Consider the following 21,042-nt stretch of genomic DNA (forward strand, 5'->3'; position numbering starts at 1 on the left):
TATCTTTCTGCATTGTCGTGTTTATTCAGTGCGTTTACTTCGTCATTTACCTGTTCTAACCTTGGTTTCCGTTGCATGTTTTTAAATCACTCACTCATCGCCCTGGTCAGTTTTTTTCTGTACGAAAAAATATTAATCTTCACATATTTCAATTAGTTTGAGTTTGACTCCACTTCACAGTAAAGATTAATGGGGGGGAAGTTGCAAGCATAATTTCTTTATTTCCTGAACATCATTTGTTCTTCTACATTTCATGTACTACTGGAGTATTTCAGTCATTTTGCTATCTACTCAAAATCTATACAACAACCTTGGCTTTGACATCTCATGTACAATCCTCTTTTCAAAAACAAGGAAACAACCCCAAGCTACACTTCTGTGAACCTTCTTTACAAAGCCAGACGGATTTTAGATTTTTTTTGGTCATTGAAGTAATCCATAGTTAAATACTGGCTGGGTTGTGAAGTATATAAAAAAACTTAGTCTCCCCTCCCACTCTTCTAAAGCCCCACTCATCATGCCTTATACTCAAGGGGGCCTTAAAGGCATGAAGATCAAGGGCAGTGCTCCCATCCAATCCCTGGAAAAGGGCACTATAGTCAGTCTCTCTGGGGCCTGTTCAGGCTGGGTGGAGTTACAGAACATCTAGACAGAAATGTACTTTGTAAAACAGAGGATGTGAGCAGAGTGGAGGGAGGAGTAGAACGTGCGTAATTTGGCTGGAGCGAACCTCAAAAAAATGTCCTTCACCACTGTTATTTTAAATTAGTCCTATTCTTGTGTATTTATTTAGCCTACCTCCACTACTAATGCTCAGAGATGTTGATATGAGTCGACTAAGAAATAGTTCACAGCCTGTGTAATTGATGGCAAGACAACAAATGAGCTCATGTAGCAACAACAGAGACGTTTAGATTTTTATAAAGGCTATTGTAAAAAGAAGAAAAAAAAGGATTCCATGTAACAGTGTTAAAGTTGTCCATCAACTGTAAAATGTGAGCACTACACAGCCACAGTTACAACTGAAGTAGCCTACCTGATCATCAAGAGAAACACATTTTTATTTTTTAACACAGCGGCCGCATATCATCAGGTAGGTCCTTGTTCAGTAGCCTATGACATGTTGTTGAAATGTTGAAGCTTCTTATGATAGCCTACTTCAAAACAAAAATGGTACATAGTCACAAAAGAAGATGGGATATAACTTAAATTATTGTTTTAAACTAAACAAATACAGCGAATTTGGAGCGGCAGTTTTTTTTCTCCTTCGAGTGCCGAGCGATTTTATTTTGGGTGGAGCGGGAGAAAGGATGATGATCGCCAGAGCGGTGACCCCGCTCTGTGAGCGATGAGTGGGATTTCCAACTGCTCAACTCTGCTGAAATAATCTGGTGGTGAACAGATATGCTTATTCCTCCATGTTGAATAGGGAATACATAGCTTTATTAGTGACAGGTTAAACCCCCCCCCCCCCCCCAAAAAAAAAAATCATGACTGCAATTTAAGTCGATCTTAGATTTGGCGGCAAAACTTTTTGGCTCAAGGGCCACATTGGGATTTTGAAATTCAACTGAGGGCTGCACAGATTTTGTAATTTTTTATTATGACCGATTTGTTAGTCAAAATCAATTTTGAGGGCCAGAAACAGGTAAGTTATAAAAAAAAAAAAAACGGGTCTATTATATTTTCTACATAGTTTTTAGTTTTAGATGTGTGGCTTAGTGTCTTCTTAACCCAAATTAATAACCCCCCCGTCCCCCACCCACCCACAAGATTTGATATATTTTGTTTACTCTAACCATGACAGAACTTTTAACTCCTGTATGACATTTTTTATCTGCAACGTTCAGAATGTTTCATCCCCCAGACCATTGCAAAGGATGCAACTGACCAATCAGAGGGATCCTGGGCATGGTTCAGTCAGGTAACGTTCAGGTGGGGCTTACTGACGTCCTTCCACCAACCTGTTCTAATCTCAGTACAGCCTCATACTAAAAAACAACCCTCGGTGAGGCCAAGCAGTCCCCGTTAGAAGGGCATCCCTCCGGAGATCTGTCGGGCCACCTGTTCCTCGGTGCTTTCCTCCTTGTCGCGCTCCTTGTTCCAGTCCTTGAGGCCCTCAGGCAGGGATGTGTCCTCATCCATGCCCCCCGTGCCCTCCACAAACTCCTCGTAGGTGGACTTCTCAGCGAACGGCCGTAGCCCCAGGAGCTCCACCATGTCCTTCTTGTCCAGCACCTCCTTCTCCAGCAGACGCTGCGCCACCTGACCAGGCAACCATTGAAGGTAAATGTATTATTACATTTGGCGTAAGTTTTACTTGTGTGTCTGTGTGAGACGGTGTAAGCCTAGGAGTAAGTGTTTTTATGTCCTACCACCACACCTGCTCCCACACGTACCTTCTCCACGTCGCCTTTCTTCTCAGCCAGTAGGGTGTGGGTACGCTCGTACGCCTCTCGGATGAGATTGCGTACCTCCGTGTCGATGAGGCGCGCCGTGGCCTCGCTGTAGGGCTTCTCAAGGGTCATCTCTCCCTGCCGGGGCAAGTCGAAGGACACCTGGCCCACCTTGTCATTCATGCCAAACTGCACGATCTGTAAAAACAATGGTGTAGAAACAGAGTAACACTTTATTGGAATGTCCTAATACCACAGATGGAGATTTTCTGTATATTCAATTAATTAAACAAATATATATAATGTGTGCAGGCACCATGGTCTGGGTACATGTTCACAACCCAAAAGACAAGGGGTGGTGGACCATTCTTGACACACACAAGGAAACTGTTGAGCGTGAAAAACCCAGTAACGTTGTAGTTCTTCACACTCTCAAACCAGTGCGCCTGACACCTACTAGCATACCCTGTTCAAAGGCACTTAAATATTTTGTCTTGCCCATTCACTCTCTGAATGGCACACATATAATCCTTCTTTAACATGTCTCCTCCTCTTCATCTACACTGATTGAAGTGGATTTAACAAGTGACGTCAATAAGAGATCATAGCTTTTCACCTGGTCAGTCTATATCATGGAAAGACCAGGTGTTCCTAATGTTTTGTACACTCAGTGTATGTGATAAAGGAATGTATATGTTTAAAGTAATGACTAAAGGATTCCACCCCGAAATCATATAATTGTATGAAATGTGTTAAGAGTCATAATTCCATAATGTGTGTGTGACTAGACCATTGTGTTACTATGTAGTAATGTGAGAGTTGAGACAACAAAGGACAACAGGAAAGAGGCCCCTTCCAAGGCCTCTCTAACCTAGGGAAGCTTAGGCTGGTAGAGTGTGTGTGTGCGCACGCGCGTAGGTGGGGGGTGAGAGTTATAAAATGACGGTGTATGTATTTGACTCCTCTGAATAAACTACGAACCTTTTGCAGAATCTGAGTCTTTGCCTAATTCTTATTAAACCCAGGGTCTTACAAACCTCGGGGAATTAGTCAAAGCTTTAATGATTGTTAGTTATCATCATTGGGATTGAATATTCTCGTGACAGTGTGCTTCTCCCCACCGGAAACTCGAGTTCAATCCTCATGTCCTCCCCTCTCACAGACTCTCCCACTTGAATGCATCTCTCTCATTCCATTACTGTCTCAATAAAATGCAAAATGTCATATGATAATCCACTCTACTTCAACAACAACAAATAACTGGAATGTGACACACACACACCTTCATGAGATTAGTACAACCGTCTTACCCCACCTCTTTAAGGAATACCTAGGATAGGATAAAGTAATCCTTCTAACCCCCCCCCCCCCCCTAAAAAGATTTAGATGCACTATTGTAAAGTGGTTGTTCCACTGGATATCATAAGGTGAATCCACCAATTTGTAAGTCGCTCTGGATAAGAGCGTCTGCTAAATGATGTAAATGTCATAAACCCATTGTGTACTAGCCCTGTGAAACACAAAGAGAAACGCGAATAAATCTGGTGGTGGTGGGGACGGGGACAGACCTGGGCGTACGCACTCTGGGTGACCTTCCTGAGGTCGTCCTGGGCCCCCGTGGTGATGCGGCCAAAGAAGATCTCCTCAGACACGCGGCCACCCAGCGTCATGCACATCCTGTCCAGCAGCTGCTCCTTGGTGTATAGGTACTGCTCCTTAGGCAGGTACTGGGCATAGCCTAACCCTTTGCCTCTGGGGATGATAGATACCTGGAGAGAGGACAAAATGTCAGAGGTAAGTTGAGCCTGGCAGTTATTGGTCACCCAGTATTAACCTGTTGGGTCTAGGGGGCAGCATTTGCACGTCTGGATAAAAAAAATGTACCCGATTTAATCTGGTTACTAATCCTACCCAGTAACTAGAATATGCATATACTTATTATATATGGATAGAAAACACTCTAAAGTTTCCAAAACTGTTTGAATGGTGTCTGTGAGTATAACAGAACTCATTTGGCAGGCAAAACCCTGAGACATTTTCTGACAGGAAGTGGATACCTGATGTGTTGTATTGATTTTAAACCTATCCCATTGAAAAACACAGGGGTTTAGGAATATTTTGGCACTTCCTATTGCTTCCACTAGATGTCACCAGCCTTTACAAAGTGTTTTGAGTCTTCTGGAGGGAGATCTGACCGAACAAGAGCCATGGAACGGTGATGTCCCATTAGACACCTGGCGCGCTACTTCATGTTGGGTACCCTCGTTCCAATACGTTATAAAAGGCTATGCATTCGTCCACCTTGAATATTATTCATGTTCTGGTTAAAAAAGGCCCTAATGATTTATGCTATACAACGTTTGACATGTTTGAACGAACGGAAATATATTTTTTCCCCTCGTTCATGACGAGAAGTCCGGCTGGCTTACATCATGTGCTAACGAGACGGAGATTTTTGGACATAAATGATGAGCTTTTTTGAACAAAACTACATTCGTTATGGACCTGTGATACCTGGAAGTGACATCTGATGAAGAGAATCAAAGGTAATGGATTATTTACATAGTATTTTCGATTTTAGATCTCCCCAACATGACGTCTAGTCTGTATCGCAACGCGTATTTTTCTGGGCACAGTGCTCAGATTATTGCAAAGTGTGATTTCCCAGTAAGGTTATTTTTAAATCTGGCAAGTTGATTGCGTTCAAAAGATGTAAATCTATAATTCTTTAAATGACAATATAATATTTTACCAATGTTTTCTAATTTTAATTATTTAATTTGTGACGCTGACTTGACTGCCGGTTATTGGAGGGAAACGATTTCCTCAACATCAATGCCATAGTAAAACGCTGTTTTTGTATATAAATATGAACTTGATAGAACTAAAAATGCATGCATTGTCTAACATAATGTCCTAGGAGTGTCATCTGATGGAGATTGTAAAAGGTTAGTGTATCATTTTAGCTGGTTTTATGGTTTTGGTGACCCTGTCTTTGACTTGACAAAACATTACACACAACTCTTGTAAATGTACTGTCCTAACATACTCTAAATTTATGCTTTCGCCGTAAAACCTTTTTGAAATCGTAAAACGTGGTTAGATTAAGGAGATGTTTATCTTTCAAATGGTGTAACATAGTTGTATTTTTGAAAAATTTGAATTTTGACATTTATTTGGATTCAAATTTGCCGCTCTTGAAATGCACCTGCTGTTGATGGAGTGCACCACAGGTGGCACGCTAGCGTCCCACCTAGCCCCAAGAGGTTAAATCTGGCTGATACGGGTTAAAATGCCAAAAACCGTGAACTATCCCTTTAATATCTTGCAAAGTATGCATATATTCTCTAGAGCTAGTCAGACTGATGTTTTACAAAGCCACCAATATTAACATAACACTTTTTCTAAGGATGCATGGTTAAGACCATCCAACTCGCAAAGCCAGCCAGTATAGCGTAAATATTATAAAACGGGGTGTTTGGATTCTGGATGTTGATTGGTTGGACAACATCTCCCGCAAAATAACATGTATTAAATGTCATAATTCCACTGTCCCGCAGCCCAGGCAGGGAATTCATAAACTTCATCTCTCTCGGGGGCAAGCATCTACACATTATTTGTCCACGCCACCATTTGGTTTGCAACAGTTGGCAGTTGAATGTAGATCCACCTACAACCCGAGCAACAATGTATTATTTTACAAATGCGATAATCTCCCATGCCAGTAGCCCAACAATGAACGTAAAATGAGTAATTAATCATGAAAACCGTAAACACTCAGAACTCCACTCATTAATTAACCAGCACAGTGCAGCCTATTGTATATTAATGAAATCATTATTTATTCAAGTACTTGTCACTCATCCTCATTGAATCTCTGCTAGCTAGGTACATGATAATGATTTGTTTAGCATAGTAACATCGCATGAATATAATTATTAGCATTAACGACTGGGTCAAAACAATGACCCGTATAGAGAGGCAGGTATAATATTGGTAGTGACTAGGATCTACCAGTATAGAGAGGCAGGTAGAATATTGGTAGTGACTAGGATCTACCAGTATATAGAGAGGCAGGTAGAATATTGGTAGTGACTAGGATCTACCAGTATATAGAGAGGCAGGTAGAATATTGGTAGTGACTAGGATCTACCAGTATATAGAGAGGCAGGTAGAATATTGGTAGTGACTAGGATCTACCAGTATATAGAGAGGCAGGTAGAATATTGGTAGTGACTAGGATCTACCAGTATAGAGAGGCAGGTAGAATATTGGTAGTGACTAGGATCTACCAGTATAGAGAGGCAGGTAGAATATTGGTAGTGACTAGGATCTACCAGTATAGAGAGGCAGGTAGAATATTGGTAGTGACTAGGATCTACCAGTATAGAGAGGCAGGTAGAATATTGGTAGTGACTAGGATCTACCAGTATAGAGAGGCAGGTAGAATATTGGTAGTGACTAGGATCTACCAGTATAGAGAGGCAGGTAGAATATTGGTAGTGACTAGGATCTACCAGTATAGAGAGGCAGGTAGAATATTGGTAGTGACTAGGATCTACCAGTATAGAGAGGCAGGTAGAATATTGGTAGTGACTAGGATCTACCAGTATAGAGAGGCAGGTAGAATATTGGTAGTGACTAGGATCTACCAGTATAGAGAGGCAGGTAGAATATTGGTAGTGACTAGGATCTACCAGTATATAGAGAGGCAGGTAGAATATTGGTAGTGACTAGGATCTACCAGTATAGAGAGGCAGGTAGAATATTGGTAGTGACTAGGATCTACCAGTATAGAGAGGCAGGTAGAATATTGGTAGAGACTAGGATCTACCAGTATAGAGAGGCAGGTAGAATATTGGTAGAGACTAGGATCTACCAGTATAGAAAGGCAGGTAGAATATTGGTAGAGACTAGGATCTACCAGTATAGAGAGGCAGGTAGAATATTGGTAGTGACTAGAATATACCTTGAGCAGAGGGTCAGCGTGCTCCAGGTACCAGCCTGCCACAGCGTGCCCTGCCTCGTGGTAAGCTACAGTCTTTTTCTCCTCAGGCTGCAGGACCTGAGTCTTCTTCTCCAGACCTGTACATTCAACAACAGAAAGTAGTTGACATACCTGTGTGACTTTTGAAACAATCTGCATGACAAAGAAGGTACCCTATTCATATGGAAAATGAATGGAGGTAGAACAGAAGGAGTGAGTAATCAATGACGTTTACATTTACATTTAGTCATTTAGCAGACACTCTTATCCAGAGCGACTTACAGTAGTGAATGCATACATTTTTTTTTTGTGTACTGGCCCCCCGTGGGAATCGAACCCACAACCCTGGCGTTGCAAACACCATGCTCTACCAACTGAGCCACAGGGAAGGCTAGTACACAAAAAAATATCTTTGTTGCTGTGTAAAAAGTCCAGTCGATGTATCAAGCCACACTAGTTCAATTAGATCATATAGATTAGAATACATTATACTTTCAGTTTAATAAATTTCAGGTGAAATGTAATAAATCACATTACAATTGACAGAGAAGTCATATTGGAGCTCCTTGCATCTCTATGGTTTGCTGGTCTTGACAACACAGCTTGTAAGTAGCCAATACATGTGACACATTTTTATTTTATTTAACTAGGCAAGTCAGGCTTCCCGAGTGGCGCAGTGGTCTAAGGCACTGCATCGCAGTGGTAGCTGTGCCACAAGAGATCCTGGTTCAGGCTCTGTTGCAGCCGGCAGCAACCAGGAGACACATGGGGCGGCGCACAATTGGCCCAGCGTAGTTAGGGGAGGGTTTGGCCGGCAGGGATGTTCTTATCCCATCGCACTCTAGCGACTCCTGTGGCGGGCCTGGCGCACGCTGACACGGTCTAGTTGTACGGTGTTTCCTCCGACACATTGGTGCGGCTGGCTTCCAGGTTAAGTGGGCATTGTGTCAAGAAGCAGTGCGGCTTGGCTGGGTTACGTTACGGAGGACGCACGGCTCTCGACCTTCACCTCTCCCGAGTCCGTATGGGAGATGCAGCGATGGGACAAAACTGCAACTACCAATTGGATACCACGAAAAAGGGGTAAAAGTTTAAAAAATATATATATATATTATTATTATTATTTTTTATAAACTAGGCAAGTCAGTTAAGAACATATTCTTATTTACAATGACGGCCTAACCTAACGAAGCTGGGCCAATTGTGCGCCTCCCTACGGGACTCCCGATCACGGCCGGTTGTGATACAGCCTGGAATTGAACCAGGGTCTGTAGTGATGCCTCTAGCACTGAGATTCAGTGCCATTATATCGCTGCCCCACTTGGGAGACCGAGTGGCTTAATACGGTATGTAGCAAAATCAGTATGTGTGCATTTGTATATGTATGCGCTTGTGCTCACCTCCGATCACGCGTTCGATGGCCTGCTCAAAGTGCTTCTGGTTAATTGAGTCCGCTAGGTGGCGAGCAGCAATCAGCGCGGCTTCATTGCACACATTGGCAATATCAGCACCTAACAAAACAGAATAGAATATAAATGGATATTTCTTTTTTTATAGTTGAGCCTCATCCAGAGCAGTTTTCAACGAGCATATTAAAATTGAAAGGCAAAAAATATATCAGCATTGTAAGAAAGACCTCACAAATTCATATTTTGTTTTTGTGTACAAGTATCAATATGAAAATGTACAGGGAAAATGCAACATTATACAGTATTGTATGTAAGCAGCAGGGTTTTCACCGGACAAGTGACCGGGAACATTTTTATTTAACTGACATTTGAGCACTTTACTGGTCATCCATATTCATTGTATCTGTAATGCACTAACTAGGGCGTCCACCCACTTAGCCAACGCAAAACAATAAACAGATAATTACGTGTCCTTAAAAACAGCCATTATTAAAAACACTATTCCTTGTAATTCGATGTGCAGCATTACAAAATGTATAGCCTATTGTGTTATTGGTTTTTACTTTCCTAAAATAACAATTGTCCACCTCACGGTTCAGCTGTCGGAGATTTGAACCCTAAATGCAACAGGGCATTGCATACACTGTAGGATATTCATATTTAACAAATAAATATAAAAAAGGAAGAGAAGCTTAGGCCTAGCACCAGAGAGAGAGAGATATGTCTGCGGCATGCTACGACACCGACATACAGTTCATTATCCTTGTCAGACTACTGCGCCTGTTATACAGGTGTACAGGAGGAGGCTACCGCGCCTGTTATACAGATACAGGTGTACAGGAGGCGGCTACCACGCCTGTTATACAGATACAGGTGTACAGGAGGAGGCTACCACGCCTGTTATACAGATACAGGTGTACAGGAGGCGGCTACCACGCCTGTTATACAGATACAGGTGTACAGGAGGACGCTACCACGCCTGTTATACAGATACAGGTGTACAGGAGGACGCTACCACGCCTGTTATACAGATACAGGTGTACAGGAGGAGGCTACCACGCCTGTTATACAGATACAGGTGTACAGGAGGAGGCTACCACGCCTGTTATACAGATACAGGTGTACAGGAGGAGGCTACCACGCCTGTTATACAGATACAGGTGTACAGGAGGAGGCTACCACGCCTGTTATACAGATACAGGTGTACAGGAGGAGGCTACCACGCCTGTTATACAGATACAGGTGTACAGGAGGAGGCTACCACGCCTGTTATACAGATACAGGTGTACAGGAGGACGCTACCACGCCTGTTACACAGATACAGGTGTACAGGAGGAGGCTACCACGCCTGTTATACAGATACAGGTGTACAGGAGGAGGCTACCACGCCTGTTATACAGATACAGGTGTACAGGAGGAGGCTACCACGCCTGTTATACAGATACAGGTGTACAGGAGGAGGCTACCACGCCTGTTATACAGATACAGGTGTACAGGAGGAGGCTACCACGCCTGTTATACAGATACAGGTGTACAGGAGGACGCTACCACGCCTGTTATACAGATACAGGTGTACAGGAGGAGGCTACCACGCCTGTTATACAGATACAGGTGTACAGGAGGAGGCTACCACGCCTGTTATACAGATACAGGTGTACAGGAGGAGGCTACCACGCCTGTTATACAGATACAGGTGTACAGGAGGAGGCTACCACGCCTGTTACACAGATACAGGTGTACAGGAGGACGCTACCACGCCTGTTATACAGATACAGGTGTACAGAAGGAGGCTACTTCGCAAATGTTCAAATCCAAATCCTTTTAAAAAAAAATTATAAAGATCAGCATTATATTGTAAGATTTTGGTGTAACTAAAACATTCTTCCTCACCTCAAGTTCAACTGTCGGAGTCAATTGGTGCGACGCTGTGCAATGCCTTCATACCATAGGACTGCAGTATAACAGGCTAATAGCCACACCTTCACAAAAGTTTCTAAACTTTATGAGGGTGAGTCAAGCCATTGTTTATATGGAAAATACGAGCAGGATATTATATTGCGGCAAACATTACAGTTGGAACTTAAATTTGGCCAAAGAAAATGGCTCAGATTGAAACAAAACATTTACGAAATGGTTTAATAAACCTTCACAAAAGTATTGAACAGGCTGTACTGCAGCAATTACCAAGAAAGGCTGGTGCCTACCGTACCCAACAAATGACAGTAATATGTTAATATTTATTTTACAACAGGCCTACTTACAACCCATCTTAAATTAAATACGGAGCACAAAATAAAGAAAAAACAGATTAAACTTAATTTAGCCTTGGAAATTGTCTCAACAGAATGAAACAAAACACATTGTGCATATTTTAAGACTGGTTTTAATTAATAAATAGGTCTACAATAATATACAGTAATAGTAATACAAAATTATAAATACGAAAAAAAATAAGTTAAATTGCATCCTACCTGAATAGCGAGTTACACAGTAGCCTGCATTTATTTGGCCATGCCAACATTCTTCCCATCTTTGTTCACTACAGTATTAAAAACGTATCTTTAAGGAAATTCCCCTTGTAGGCTTTTCACTGTAGGCATACTCTAATTTTAATTTTATTTCAATGAAAAAGGCATCCCATCCTCTTAAATCAACAGTAGCCCAAGACTCCTCCAATCTTGCCCTCTCAGCAGCATGCACCTAAATCAGCGCGCAAGTAGTGAGAGGAAGGTGCTGAAGCGAGCAATCGGGATGCATGATATGCAAAATTTGGCCTGCGACAACTTTATTTATAGGCTTTTAAAGATGTACCGTGCAAAAATCGCGTCGCAATTTCCTGGTTGCTAAAATTCTAATAGTTCAGTTTATCTATTTTTTAAAAAATAAAAGCAAGTACAGTGTAGAGAATCATTGTACCCCTGTGAAAAATCTTTTCCATAAGCCAAAAATACTGTATTATCAGCTGGTGTACAAATCCAAAAGTAAGAGACAGTAAAAGACGCTAAAAACTAAACTTAAGCACAGGAAGCATAGAAATAGTGCACATAGAACATATCTACCACTTCTTAGACTTGATTTCAATGAGAATGACAGATGTACAATTCAAGTTTCTATGTGGATTTGGTCAGGTCTCCCAAAAAAGTGACATATTGCAGCTTTAATTAATTTTTTGAATCGACAAAAGCTGGTTATTACCAGCTAACTTAAACCCTGGTATGCAGTATATGACATTCTGAATATGGCTTGTCAACCATATGTTAACAGTTTGTGATCATTTTAACTAGGCCTATAAACCCAATGATGGCAGTTCTGACACCATTGTCTAAAATGGCATCCCCCCAGTGTGCCTCAAAAACCTACCTGAGAAGCCTGGGGTGAGGGCAGCCATTTTCCTGGCCAGAGCTTCTTTGTCCATCTCTGCATCCATTTTCAAAGGCCTCAAGTGCACTTTAAATATGGACGATCTGCCTTTAATGTCAGGATGACCTGCGAAAACAATGTTACCAATGTTCAAAAGCTTTTCCACGGTTTCCTAACTTGGTCAGTCATTCCTTTTAGCATCGACGAAAGGTTGACCAATTACTACTAAAAACAATTTCAGGCTCCTGGATAGGTTATGATATGTGACATGTTGTGGTAATAGGATCATCATTACACGGTGGTTCAATAACAGATAACCATAGAAACAACTTTCATTTTCCTGTATTAGTGAATTCATATTTTATTTGACCATATCCAACAACTATATTAATCCAGAACAGGAGGAAACCCTAGCAGTCAGGGGGCATATGGGCTCGTACCAATGTAAATCTGTCTGTCAAAGCGTCCGGGCCTCATCAGTGCAGGGTCCAGAATGTCAGGTCTATTAGTACCGGCTAGCACTACTACATTGGTTGCTGTGTTGAACCCTGGAAACAAAGAAAAAAAAAGGTAGGTGGCAGTGTCATACGGATTCTGTTTAAATAGGTGTTTCTTAATCCTGATCGACCCCAAAGGGGTGCATATTGTAGTTTTTACCCTAGCAACACACACACACACACACACACACACACACACACACACACACACACACACACACACACACACACACACACACACACACACACACACACACACACACACACACACACACCTGATTCCATTATCAGTGTTTCCCCTATATTCATTTAGCAATAGCAGGCCCAGCTGTTGTCAGTAGCTAGGTTCCCATCCAACTGGTGACAGAATATTCTAAAAATCATCAAGAAAATGTGCATTTTCCCACCAGTGGTGTGCTTCCAAACAGACACCAATCTGTAGATGTACATACAAGTTTGTAGAAAAGATAAACATATATACATGCATATATATATATTTTTATAAGATCTTAGAGAACTAACAAAAATACTTTGAGAGAGAATCAAAAATTTGCCATGGGGGCCCCCAGTTATTTCGTTATAATGTTTGAGTCACTCAGATAGCATACTAACAAAGAGAATTACAGGAAAGTAGCTTTAAAAATGACATTACATTCTCCCAGCCCCATGAAAAGACGTGTAGAATTGCAGGAAATTAGCATTAAACCGCAAAATGTCTCTGTGGCCGATACAAACGTTGGTTGGAGAACGTGCAATTGGCCACGCCCAATACCAGGGGAAACACTGAATCAACTATCAAACCTTTGATTAGTGGAATCAGGTGTGTAGTGCTAGGGTAAAAACAAAAAACTATGTGGACCCCTTTGGGTCTACCGGACCAGGACTAAGAAACACTCGTCTAATTATAATTTCAATCAGTAGCCAGCTCAGGCAGTAGCCAGCTCAGGCAGTAGCCAGCTCAGGCAGTAGCCAGCTCAGGCAGTAGCCAGCTCAGGTAGCATGGCTAATTGAGGCCATTTTACTGCGCTCCCTGTCCAATGTCTACAACTCCATTCATATGAAACAACAGCCTGCATGTTGGTTGATCATTGTAGCCAACTTAATTCTGTAATTTTAATTCCATTCTTGCATTGAATAAAATCTCCCCACTTCACTTCCTATTTTCTCAAAAATGAATACTCTCCCAAGTAATTGAATACTAAAGTATGTTCAGATATTCGAATAACCGTGTCCATCCCTACTGCGGAGGCCTGTGTAGAGACAGACCTCGCAAAATGAGTGGACTACGTATTTTGCTGGGGCATTTTATTGCCCCAGTCATTGCAAAATTTGGCCTGGATTTGATGAAGCATACATTTTTGCCCTGAGCCTTGGTTAATTTGACCCTGAGCGATACACACCATCCATCTCGACCAGCAGCTGGTTGAGGGTGTTTTCCTGCTCGCTCTGGCCACCAAAGTTCCCTCTGCCTCGCTTGCGCCCAACGGCGTCAATCTCGTCAATGAAGAGGATGCAAGGGGCGTTCTTACGGGCCATGACAAACAGATCTCGAACCTGGAAAGCACAAAGCAGGGAGAGAATAAAACCCAGAGTACATTAGGCTTTGGCGTCACACCGTATATACCAGGGCATTTGGAAATAGCCACGGGATGATTTTTCAATACTGTTGAAACTATTTCTCTAAAGTTTTATAAATCTTAATATTTCTATCTACTTTTTATTAAGTAAATACCTGTAGTCAACTTGTGCAATACGTTACGAGATAAAGCGGATCACATTCTTCATTTCACCTGCCACATTATGAAGCTTACCGGTGTTCCCCAGTCACATGTTGCTTGTTTACAAGTACACAACGACGAGAGACCAGAGCCGTAGGAGTCACTCACCACTGTGCAGCACGCACTAGGTTATCTAGTTACAGTATGGAATTCACAACTAAATGTTTGCCAGCTAGATATCTTAGAACTAATAAGTTAACTTTCTAAAAAATGTGCTAGACGCTCTGCAGTTGTGCATTTGGTTTGCCAACTTAGTACCTAGTTATCTAGCGAAGTGGTTAGCTTCCTGCAATCAAACTCCTCTATTGGTAACAGCAGAGAATCCCCTCCTGGATCAAGAGCCATACTGTCTAATATTTGTTTTGTGCATGCAGAAAAATATAGCATTTTTTTGTTACTTGTTTAACTTTATGAGCTGGATGTCTGTCCTGCAAATAGTTTGCAAGAGACTGTATAAAATGTTTGCATGCGTTTGTTAGCATTTAGCTAGCATTCGCTATGGTATTTTACATGTACTTGTTTGCATTGCTAACCTTCGGATAAAAAATAATAATTAAAAAAATAAATATATAAATAAAAATCAGTTAAGCTTCGATGAAAAAATGAAAATAAAAAAGGGTTGACATGGTGAAATGAACAATACATTGTGCAATCAATCAGAAATGTCCATCAACCCAAAATATACTGACACCAAGATCCACAGTGTTGTCACCTACCCTGGCGGGACCCACGCCCACAAACATCTCCAGGAACTCTGAGCCGTTTACGGTGATAAAGGGGACGTCGGCCTCTCCGGCAGTGGCCTTGGCCAGCAGGGTCTTCCCTGTGCCAGGGGGACCCGTCAGGATGGCCCCCTGTGACATAGAAGAGTATGACTTTGGTGGTGTTCCAGGTTGTCGGTTTTGCAGTCATGCTGTGCATCCCAGAAGACTGCTGTAACATATCGACCCTCTGGAACATGCTCATTGCTTACTTACTCCTAGAAACAACCCCCTGCCCCTATCCCCTAAAGAGATCTGATAGATATATATATATATATATAAAATAAAAAATATGGTGGTAGCTCCCCCTTGCCCTATGATAGGCTAAGTGGAACTTTCATAAACTGTTCATACATATTGCTTATAAGCAAAGTTCTCTCCTGCCGGCTCACCTTGGGGATCTTGGCGCCCAGGTCCTGGTACTGCTTGGGGTTCTTGAGGAAGTTGACAAACTCCATGATCTCCAGCTTGGCCTCCTCGCAGCCTGCCACATCCTTGAACTTCACGTCGATCTCATCGCGCAACACCTTGGCCGTTGTCTCGCTGACACTGAATAGTCCGCCCATGCCCCGGCCGCCCGGTCGGCCAGCTCCCGCTGGCCCCCGTCGCAGCATGAAGAGCAGGAAGCCGATGATGAGCACGGTGGGCAACATGCTGAGCAGGAACGACCTGAGGGGAGAAGAGAGATGTGCTACTGGGAATAGAGCTGGGCCGTGTTCCCAACGGAAAAGGAGCGTTTCTTAATAAAGTGATCTCTTCCCATTTCAGTCCATTTGGTGTCCAACTTACCCGTCGCTTTCAGCAGAGTACACCACTGGCAGACGGTTCTCCCCCTCGATACCCATCTCATACTGAGCTGTCTCTAGGTTCCGCTCAAACGTGTCCACGCTGCCGATGTTAAACCACACGTATTGCTGGGTACAAAAATCCACCCACTCATTACTACCTTTGTTCTAACAAGTGAGGAAGAGAACACATGCATAAAAAGAAAAAAATGTTTATGGGTACAAATATTTAACTTACTCCATCAACTGGAGTCTTTCCGGGTGTAAATACCACTTTCACATAGCGCTTGTTTATTACCTCCAATCTGTCAACCTAGAGAGAAAAAGAAAAATCCCCATTCAAGTCCCCGAATGTGAGATGATCAACAGCAGTGGACAAATCATCAGATTCAATCCATACATCAAGCAAACGAACATCTAACCTCTAGCCAAACACACGATTTCATATTGTTAAAAATTACACACCATTTTCCTATCAATGATACTAATAGAATACTTACGACTTCTTTCGAGAGGTAGTTATTGACAAAGTCTTTCCAAGTGACCTCTCTCCCTCCTTCCCGTAAAAAAAAGAAGTACGTAACCATGGTCCAAAACGCAGCGCCACTCAGGAAGTACATACGAAACTCCTTATCATCCCATGGCACATCACCCTAAGGATAAACACGTTGCGGAAAAATTTGAAATAACCGATATCATTGTATCGTTTTGTCTCATTTGCTCTGTTTGTACTGTGCACTATATTGTCTTGTTGGGAGCTGGGTTTTGTTTACAACAGTTTAACATTGACATGATGCTAACAGTAGTGCAAAAATAATGGTAGGAGTGGTAGGACCTTGGTTAGCATGCTCCAAATACCCAAATCATTAAGTCAACTTCAGACCAGGTTTCAGGTGTTGATTCTCACCTTTTGAAGCCGGCTATACCAATGGGACTCATCCTTCCTGCCTCCTCTTTTTCCTCCTCCACCTGAGGCACCACCTCCTCCACTAGATCTACCAGTGGCCTTCTGTGCATTGGTAGTTGGCTTGGCCTCTGAGAAGGCAGATAGACACAGTTTTCAGCCTAAAACCGAAGTCAACCCTCTGTTTAGAACATGGAATTGGTGTAGTGCAGTAGTTCACAGAGGCTTCCATAGATATCGTTTACATGATGACATACCTCATCTAAACACTGGAAAAGTTAACATTTTGTTAACCGCCACATACAGTGCATTGGGAAAGAATTCAGACCCCTTGACTTTTTCACCATTTTGTTACGTTACAGCCTTATTCTGAAATTGATTCAATTGTTTTTTCACCCTCAATCTACACACAATACCCCATAATGACGAAGCAAAAACAGGTGTTTAGAAAATGTATAAAAATTAAATTAAAAAATATCACATTGACATAAGTATTCAGACCCTTTATACCCTTTATAATCGCTGCACCTTTGGCAGCGATTACAGCCTTGAGTTTCTCCCATTCTTCTCTGCAGATCCTCAAGCTCTGTCAGGTTGGATGGGAAGCACAGCCATTTTCAGGTCTCTCCAGAGATGTTCGATCAGGTTCAAGTCCGGGCTCTGGCTGGGCCACTCAAGGACACAGACTTGTCCCGGCGCCACTCCTGCATTGTCTTGGCTGTGTGCTTAGAGTCGTTGTCCTGTTGGAAAGTGAACCTTTGCCTCCCAAGTCTGTGGTCCTGAGCACTCTGGAGCAGGTTTTCATTAAGTACCTCTCTGTACTTTCCCTCGACCCTGACTAGTCTCCCAGGTTCTCCCATCTCCACAGAGGAACTCTGGAGCTCTGTCAGCATGACCATCAGGTTCTTGGTCACCTCCCTGACCAAGGCCCTTCTCCCCCAGTTGCTCAGTTTGGCCAGGCAGCCAGCTCTAAGAAGAGTGTTGGTGGTTCCAAACTTCTTCCATTTATGAATGGAGGCCACTGTTCTTGGGGACCTTCAATGCTGCAGAAATGTTTAGATACCCATCCCCAGATTTGCTCTGACATGCACTGTCACCTGTGGGACAGGTGTATGCCTGTCCAATTCATTGAATTTACCACAGGTGGACTCCAATGAAGTTGTAGAAACATCTCAAGAATGATCAATGCAAACAGGATGCACCTGAGCTCAATTTCAAGTCTCATAGCAAAGGGTCTGAATACATGAATGAATATGCAAAAATGTCTTAAAAACCTGTTTTCGCTTTGTCATTATGGGATACTCCTCGTTTTTTATGAGGACTGTTTTTTACTTAATACATTTTAATATGGCTAAAACGTAACAAAATGTGGATAAAGGGAAGGGGTCTGAATACTTTCTGAATGCACTGTAGTACAGTAGGTCTTAGCCAGCTAACAACATAGGGCAGGAAAGTATATTTTGTAAGCGGTTAAAATTACCTTTGGCTTCTCCATTGGTTGGGTTGGACTCACTGCTCTTCGGAGCATTCTTCGGACCATTGGGGAAATATTTTTCAAATCCTGAAGTAAGAACACCAAACTTTAGAGCACAAAAATCAACAAAATCAAATGAGCATGAAAAACGTATCCTCTCATTTTAATGACCCATAAATACATTAGGCTTTGTGTTCTATATAAATCAGAGAGAATGGGAATCTGCTAGATGAATACAGTGAACGTTGAGGTACATACCTTTTGGTGGTTTGGAGCAGAGTCTTTGATAGGCACCCAACACATGTTCAAACAGGGTCCTTCTTTCAAGTACTATCTGGCTGTCTGCTTGGCTGGAGACCTTGAAAATGAAAGATGACAATCAACAAAACATATGTCATTTAGCAGACGCTTTTATCCAAAGCTACTTAGTCATGTATGCATTCATTTTACGAAAGGATGATCCAGGGATTCAAACCCACAACACTGGTGTTGCAAGTGCCATACCCTATCAACTGAGCTATACAGACCCAGAATGCTTGGAAAAAGTAATGTTGCACTAAATAACACACTTTTTCCTCAACTCCATCCGTGGGGATCACTGTCCTTTTACATTTTTTGATCGATTCAAACAGCAGCACACCTCCAACTGCTCAATTAGGTCTAGTTTTTAAACCATTAAGTAGTAGTAGTAGTAGTAGTAGTAGTATTATTATTATTATTGGAATAGTTAGAGTTGAGAAACACGGGCCTCCCGAGTGGCGCAGTGGTCTAAGGCACTGCATCGCAGTTGCTAGCTGTGCCACTAGAGAACCTGGTTCGATTCCAGGCTCTGTCGCAGCCGGCTGCGAGGACAAATGGCTCTCGACCTTCACCTCTCCCGAGTCTGTATTGGATACCATGAAATAAATAAACAAAAAAAGATTTGAGAAACACTTGTCTTTTCTTGAGTACTACGTATAGAAACCAAGTACATGTGAAAACGTCATGGAATACACTTCAGAAATATTGCTCCATTACATGTTTTGTTGTTGCCTACTGTCATTTCTCAGAGTAACACTACAACATAAAATAGGTAGAGATTTAAAAAAACTGAAGCATCATTAGCTAGTTTAATGATCGCTCTGAAATCTTAAACATTCACTTTACTGTCAAGTTGAACAACATCCTGACCACACTGGCTCCATTGCGTGCGCAAACGTTGCAAAATAAATGTACACATACATATTACTCAATAATTTCATCCAAATTGCTTGTGAGTGTCTGCATAGCCAGGCGCTAAAATAGAACCTGGTTCTATCAACTTGGTTCTATTTTAGAAGTTTGATGCGCTGCAAGTCCTGCCTCCTCATTGGTTTTTAGGAGCATAAACCCGCTTAGGTGATTTAATTAAAGATGAACGAGGTCCACAGTCCAGCAGGTTGCCAACACCACATAAAATAGAGAGACCTTACTAGGAGAGATCACTTTTTACTTAACTGGGTTTCCCCTTTTATCTGTGAATTAATTGTAGGAGTAGAGAACACACGCTTTTGTGTGTTACTCAAAATGGGTTGATATTCTACAAAGACCAAGCAAGAAAAAGGGCCTTGTACATTTCAATTAAAATAACAACCCAATGTTTATATCCCAGGACAAATGAGTTACCAACAGCAAGTTAGCTAGCTAAATGTCCATGAATGTTTCATTTCCGTTTCGACCTGTCCCCAAATTAAATTCATTCGTTCAGAGCTCTTTGTGATCTTTCCACCTGCGTGTCCTGATCGCATCTGGTGTGGAAGGACACAATCACCATGCGTGCGTACCCGGCGTAGTCCGTATTTTAACATTGCCGAATGCAAAATAGTCACTACACGTGCATACATAACGTTACCTAACTAACTAGACATGTTGTAACGTTGGTTTGGCAAGCGATAGTTGACTAGCTAACATTAAATAACAATTTAATTCATGATGTAATCTCGCCCTGTGTTATCGAACCACGGCAATGTCATTCGCAGGCCTGTTATGCTAGCTACAACGACAGGTTGTTTTGTTGGGCAAAATAATGTTGGATTATGACAGTATCTAGATTTTTCTACAAAAAACAGACGACATGGAAAGACTGCACATTCCCAAAACAAACTCTTAATGCCTTGTCATGCAATAAGAATCGACTAGCACCGTTTTATTTTGATGTTGTAACGTCGTTAGCTAGATTGCAACTCACCAGTCGTGCACAGCTAACGTTAGTTGTTCTGACGTTTGGAGGCAACAACATTTTGAATAGATTCCTGCCACCTCTTGACAAGCGGAGGTATCGGTGAGCCATTCTGACACTTGTTACGTTGACACCTTGGTTTTTTTTTCGGAAAGATTTATCACAAAAAATGTTTTTTGAAGACTTATCTCATGCATGCACTATTCCATCCCATAACAAGAGCCGCCATTATTTTTTCTCCCTTCAAAATGACGTGATGACGCAGGCTTCTCTTGTTCTTTTACGGCAGACTACACCTATTGGTTTATTGTCGCCACCTACTGTACGGGTAGTGAACGGAAGAAAAAATAAAATAAAAAAATACATCTAAATCTATTAATACCAGCATCAAATACAATACAAAAATAACATTTATCAACAACAACAAAAAGACCCACCCCACTCCTTCAGTGATAAAACAAATCACATCCCTACACAGGCTCAAGGGCCTGTGT

At 42.0% G+C, this 21,042-nt stretch overlaps 1 protein-coding gene across 1 annotated transcript; it reads right to left on the reverse strand.

The window, feature by feature from the left end:
- Window positions 1–201: 201 nt before the first annotated feature.
- On the reverse strand, window positions 202–20,832 carry afg3l2 (AFG3 like matrix AAA peptidase subunit 2). The gene is made up of 17 exons (XM_014188303.3): window positions 20,558–20,832; window positions 18,610–18,709; window positions 18,358–18,438; window positions 16,881–17,008; window positions 16,474–16,626; window positions 16,212–16,286; window positions 15,978–16,102; window positions 15,581–15,857; window positions 15,144–15,281; window positions 14,050–14,203; window positions 12,593–12,700; window positions 12,153–12,278; window positions 8,784–8,894; window positions 7,366–7,481; window positions 3,965–4,165; window positions 2,400–2,594; window positions 202–2,265 (listed from the first exon to the last, which is right to left on the reverse strand). Exons 1-17 carry the CDS (start codon window positions 20,657–20,659, stop codon window positions 2,029–2,031), a joined length of 2,427 nt encoding a protein of 808 aa, XP_014043778.1. The 5' UTR covers window positions 20,660–20,832; the 3' UTR covers window positions 202–2,028.
- Between the last annotated feature and the right edge of the window lie 210 nt (window positions 20,833–21,042).

This window comes from Salmo salar, chromosome 03, assembly GCF_965601325.2.
Source record: "Salmo salar chromosome 03, fSalSal1, whole genome shotgun sequence".
Classification (NCBI taxonomy): Eukaryota; Metazoa; Chordata; class Actinopteri; order Salmoniformes; family Salmonidae; genus Salmo; species Salmo salar.

Excerpts from the sequence above, each read along its gene's own strand:
- afg3l2 (XM_014188303.3), bottom strand. The coding sequence starts at position 20,659 with ATGGCTCACCGATACCTCCGCTTGTCAAGAGGTGGCAGGAATCTATTC. Across the intron at positions 7,482-8,783 it reads CATCGAACGCGTGATCGGAG|GTCTGGAGAAGAAGACTCAG; the intron begins GTGAGCACAAGC and ends TTGAATGTACAG. Across the intron at positions 2,266-2,399 it reads AGAAAGGCGACGTGGAGAAG|GTGGCGCAGCGTCTGCTGGA; the intron begins GTACGTGTGGGA and ends TTGCCTGGTCAG.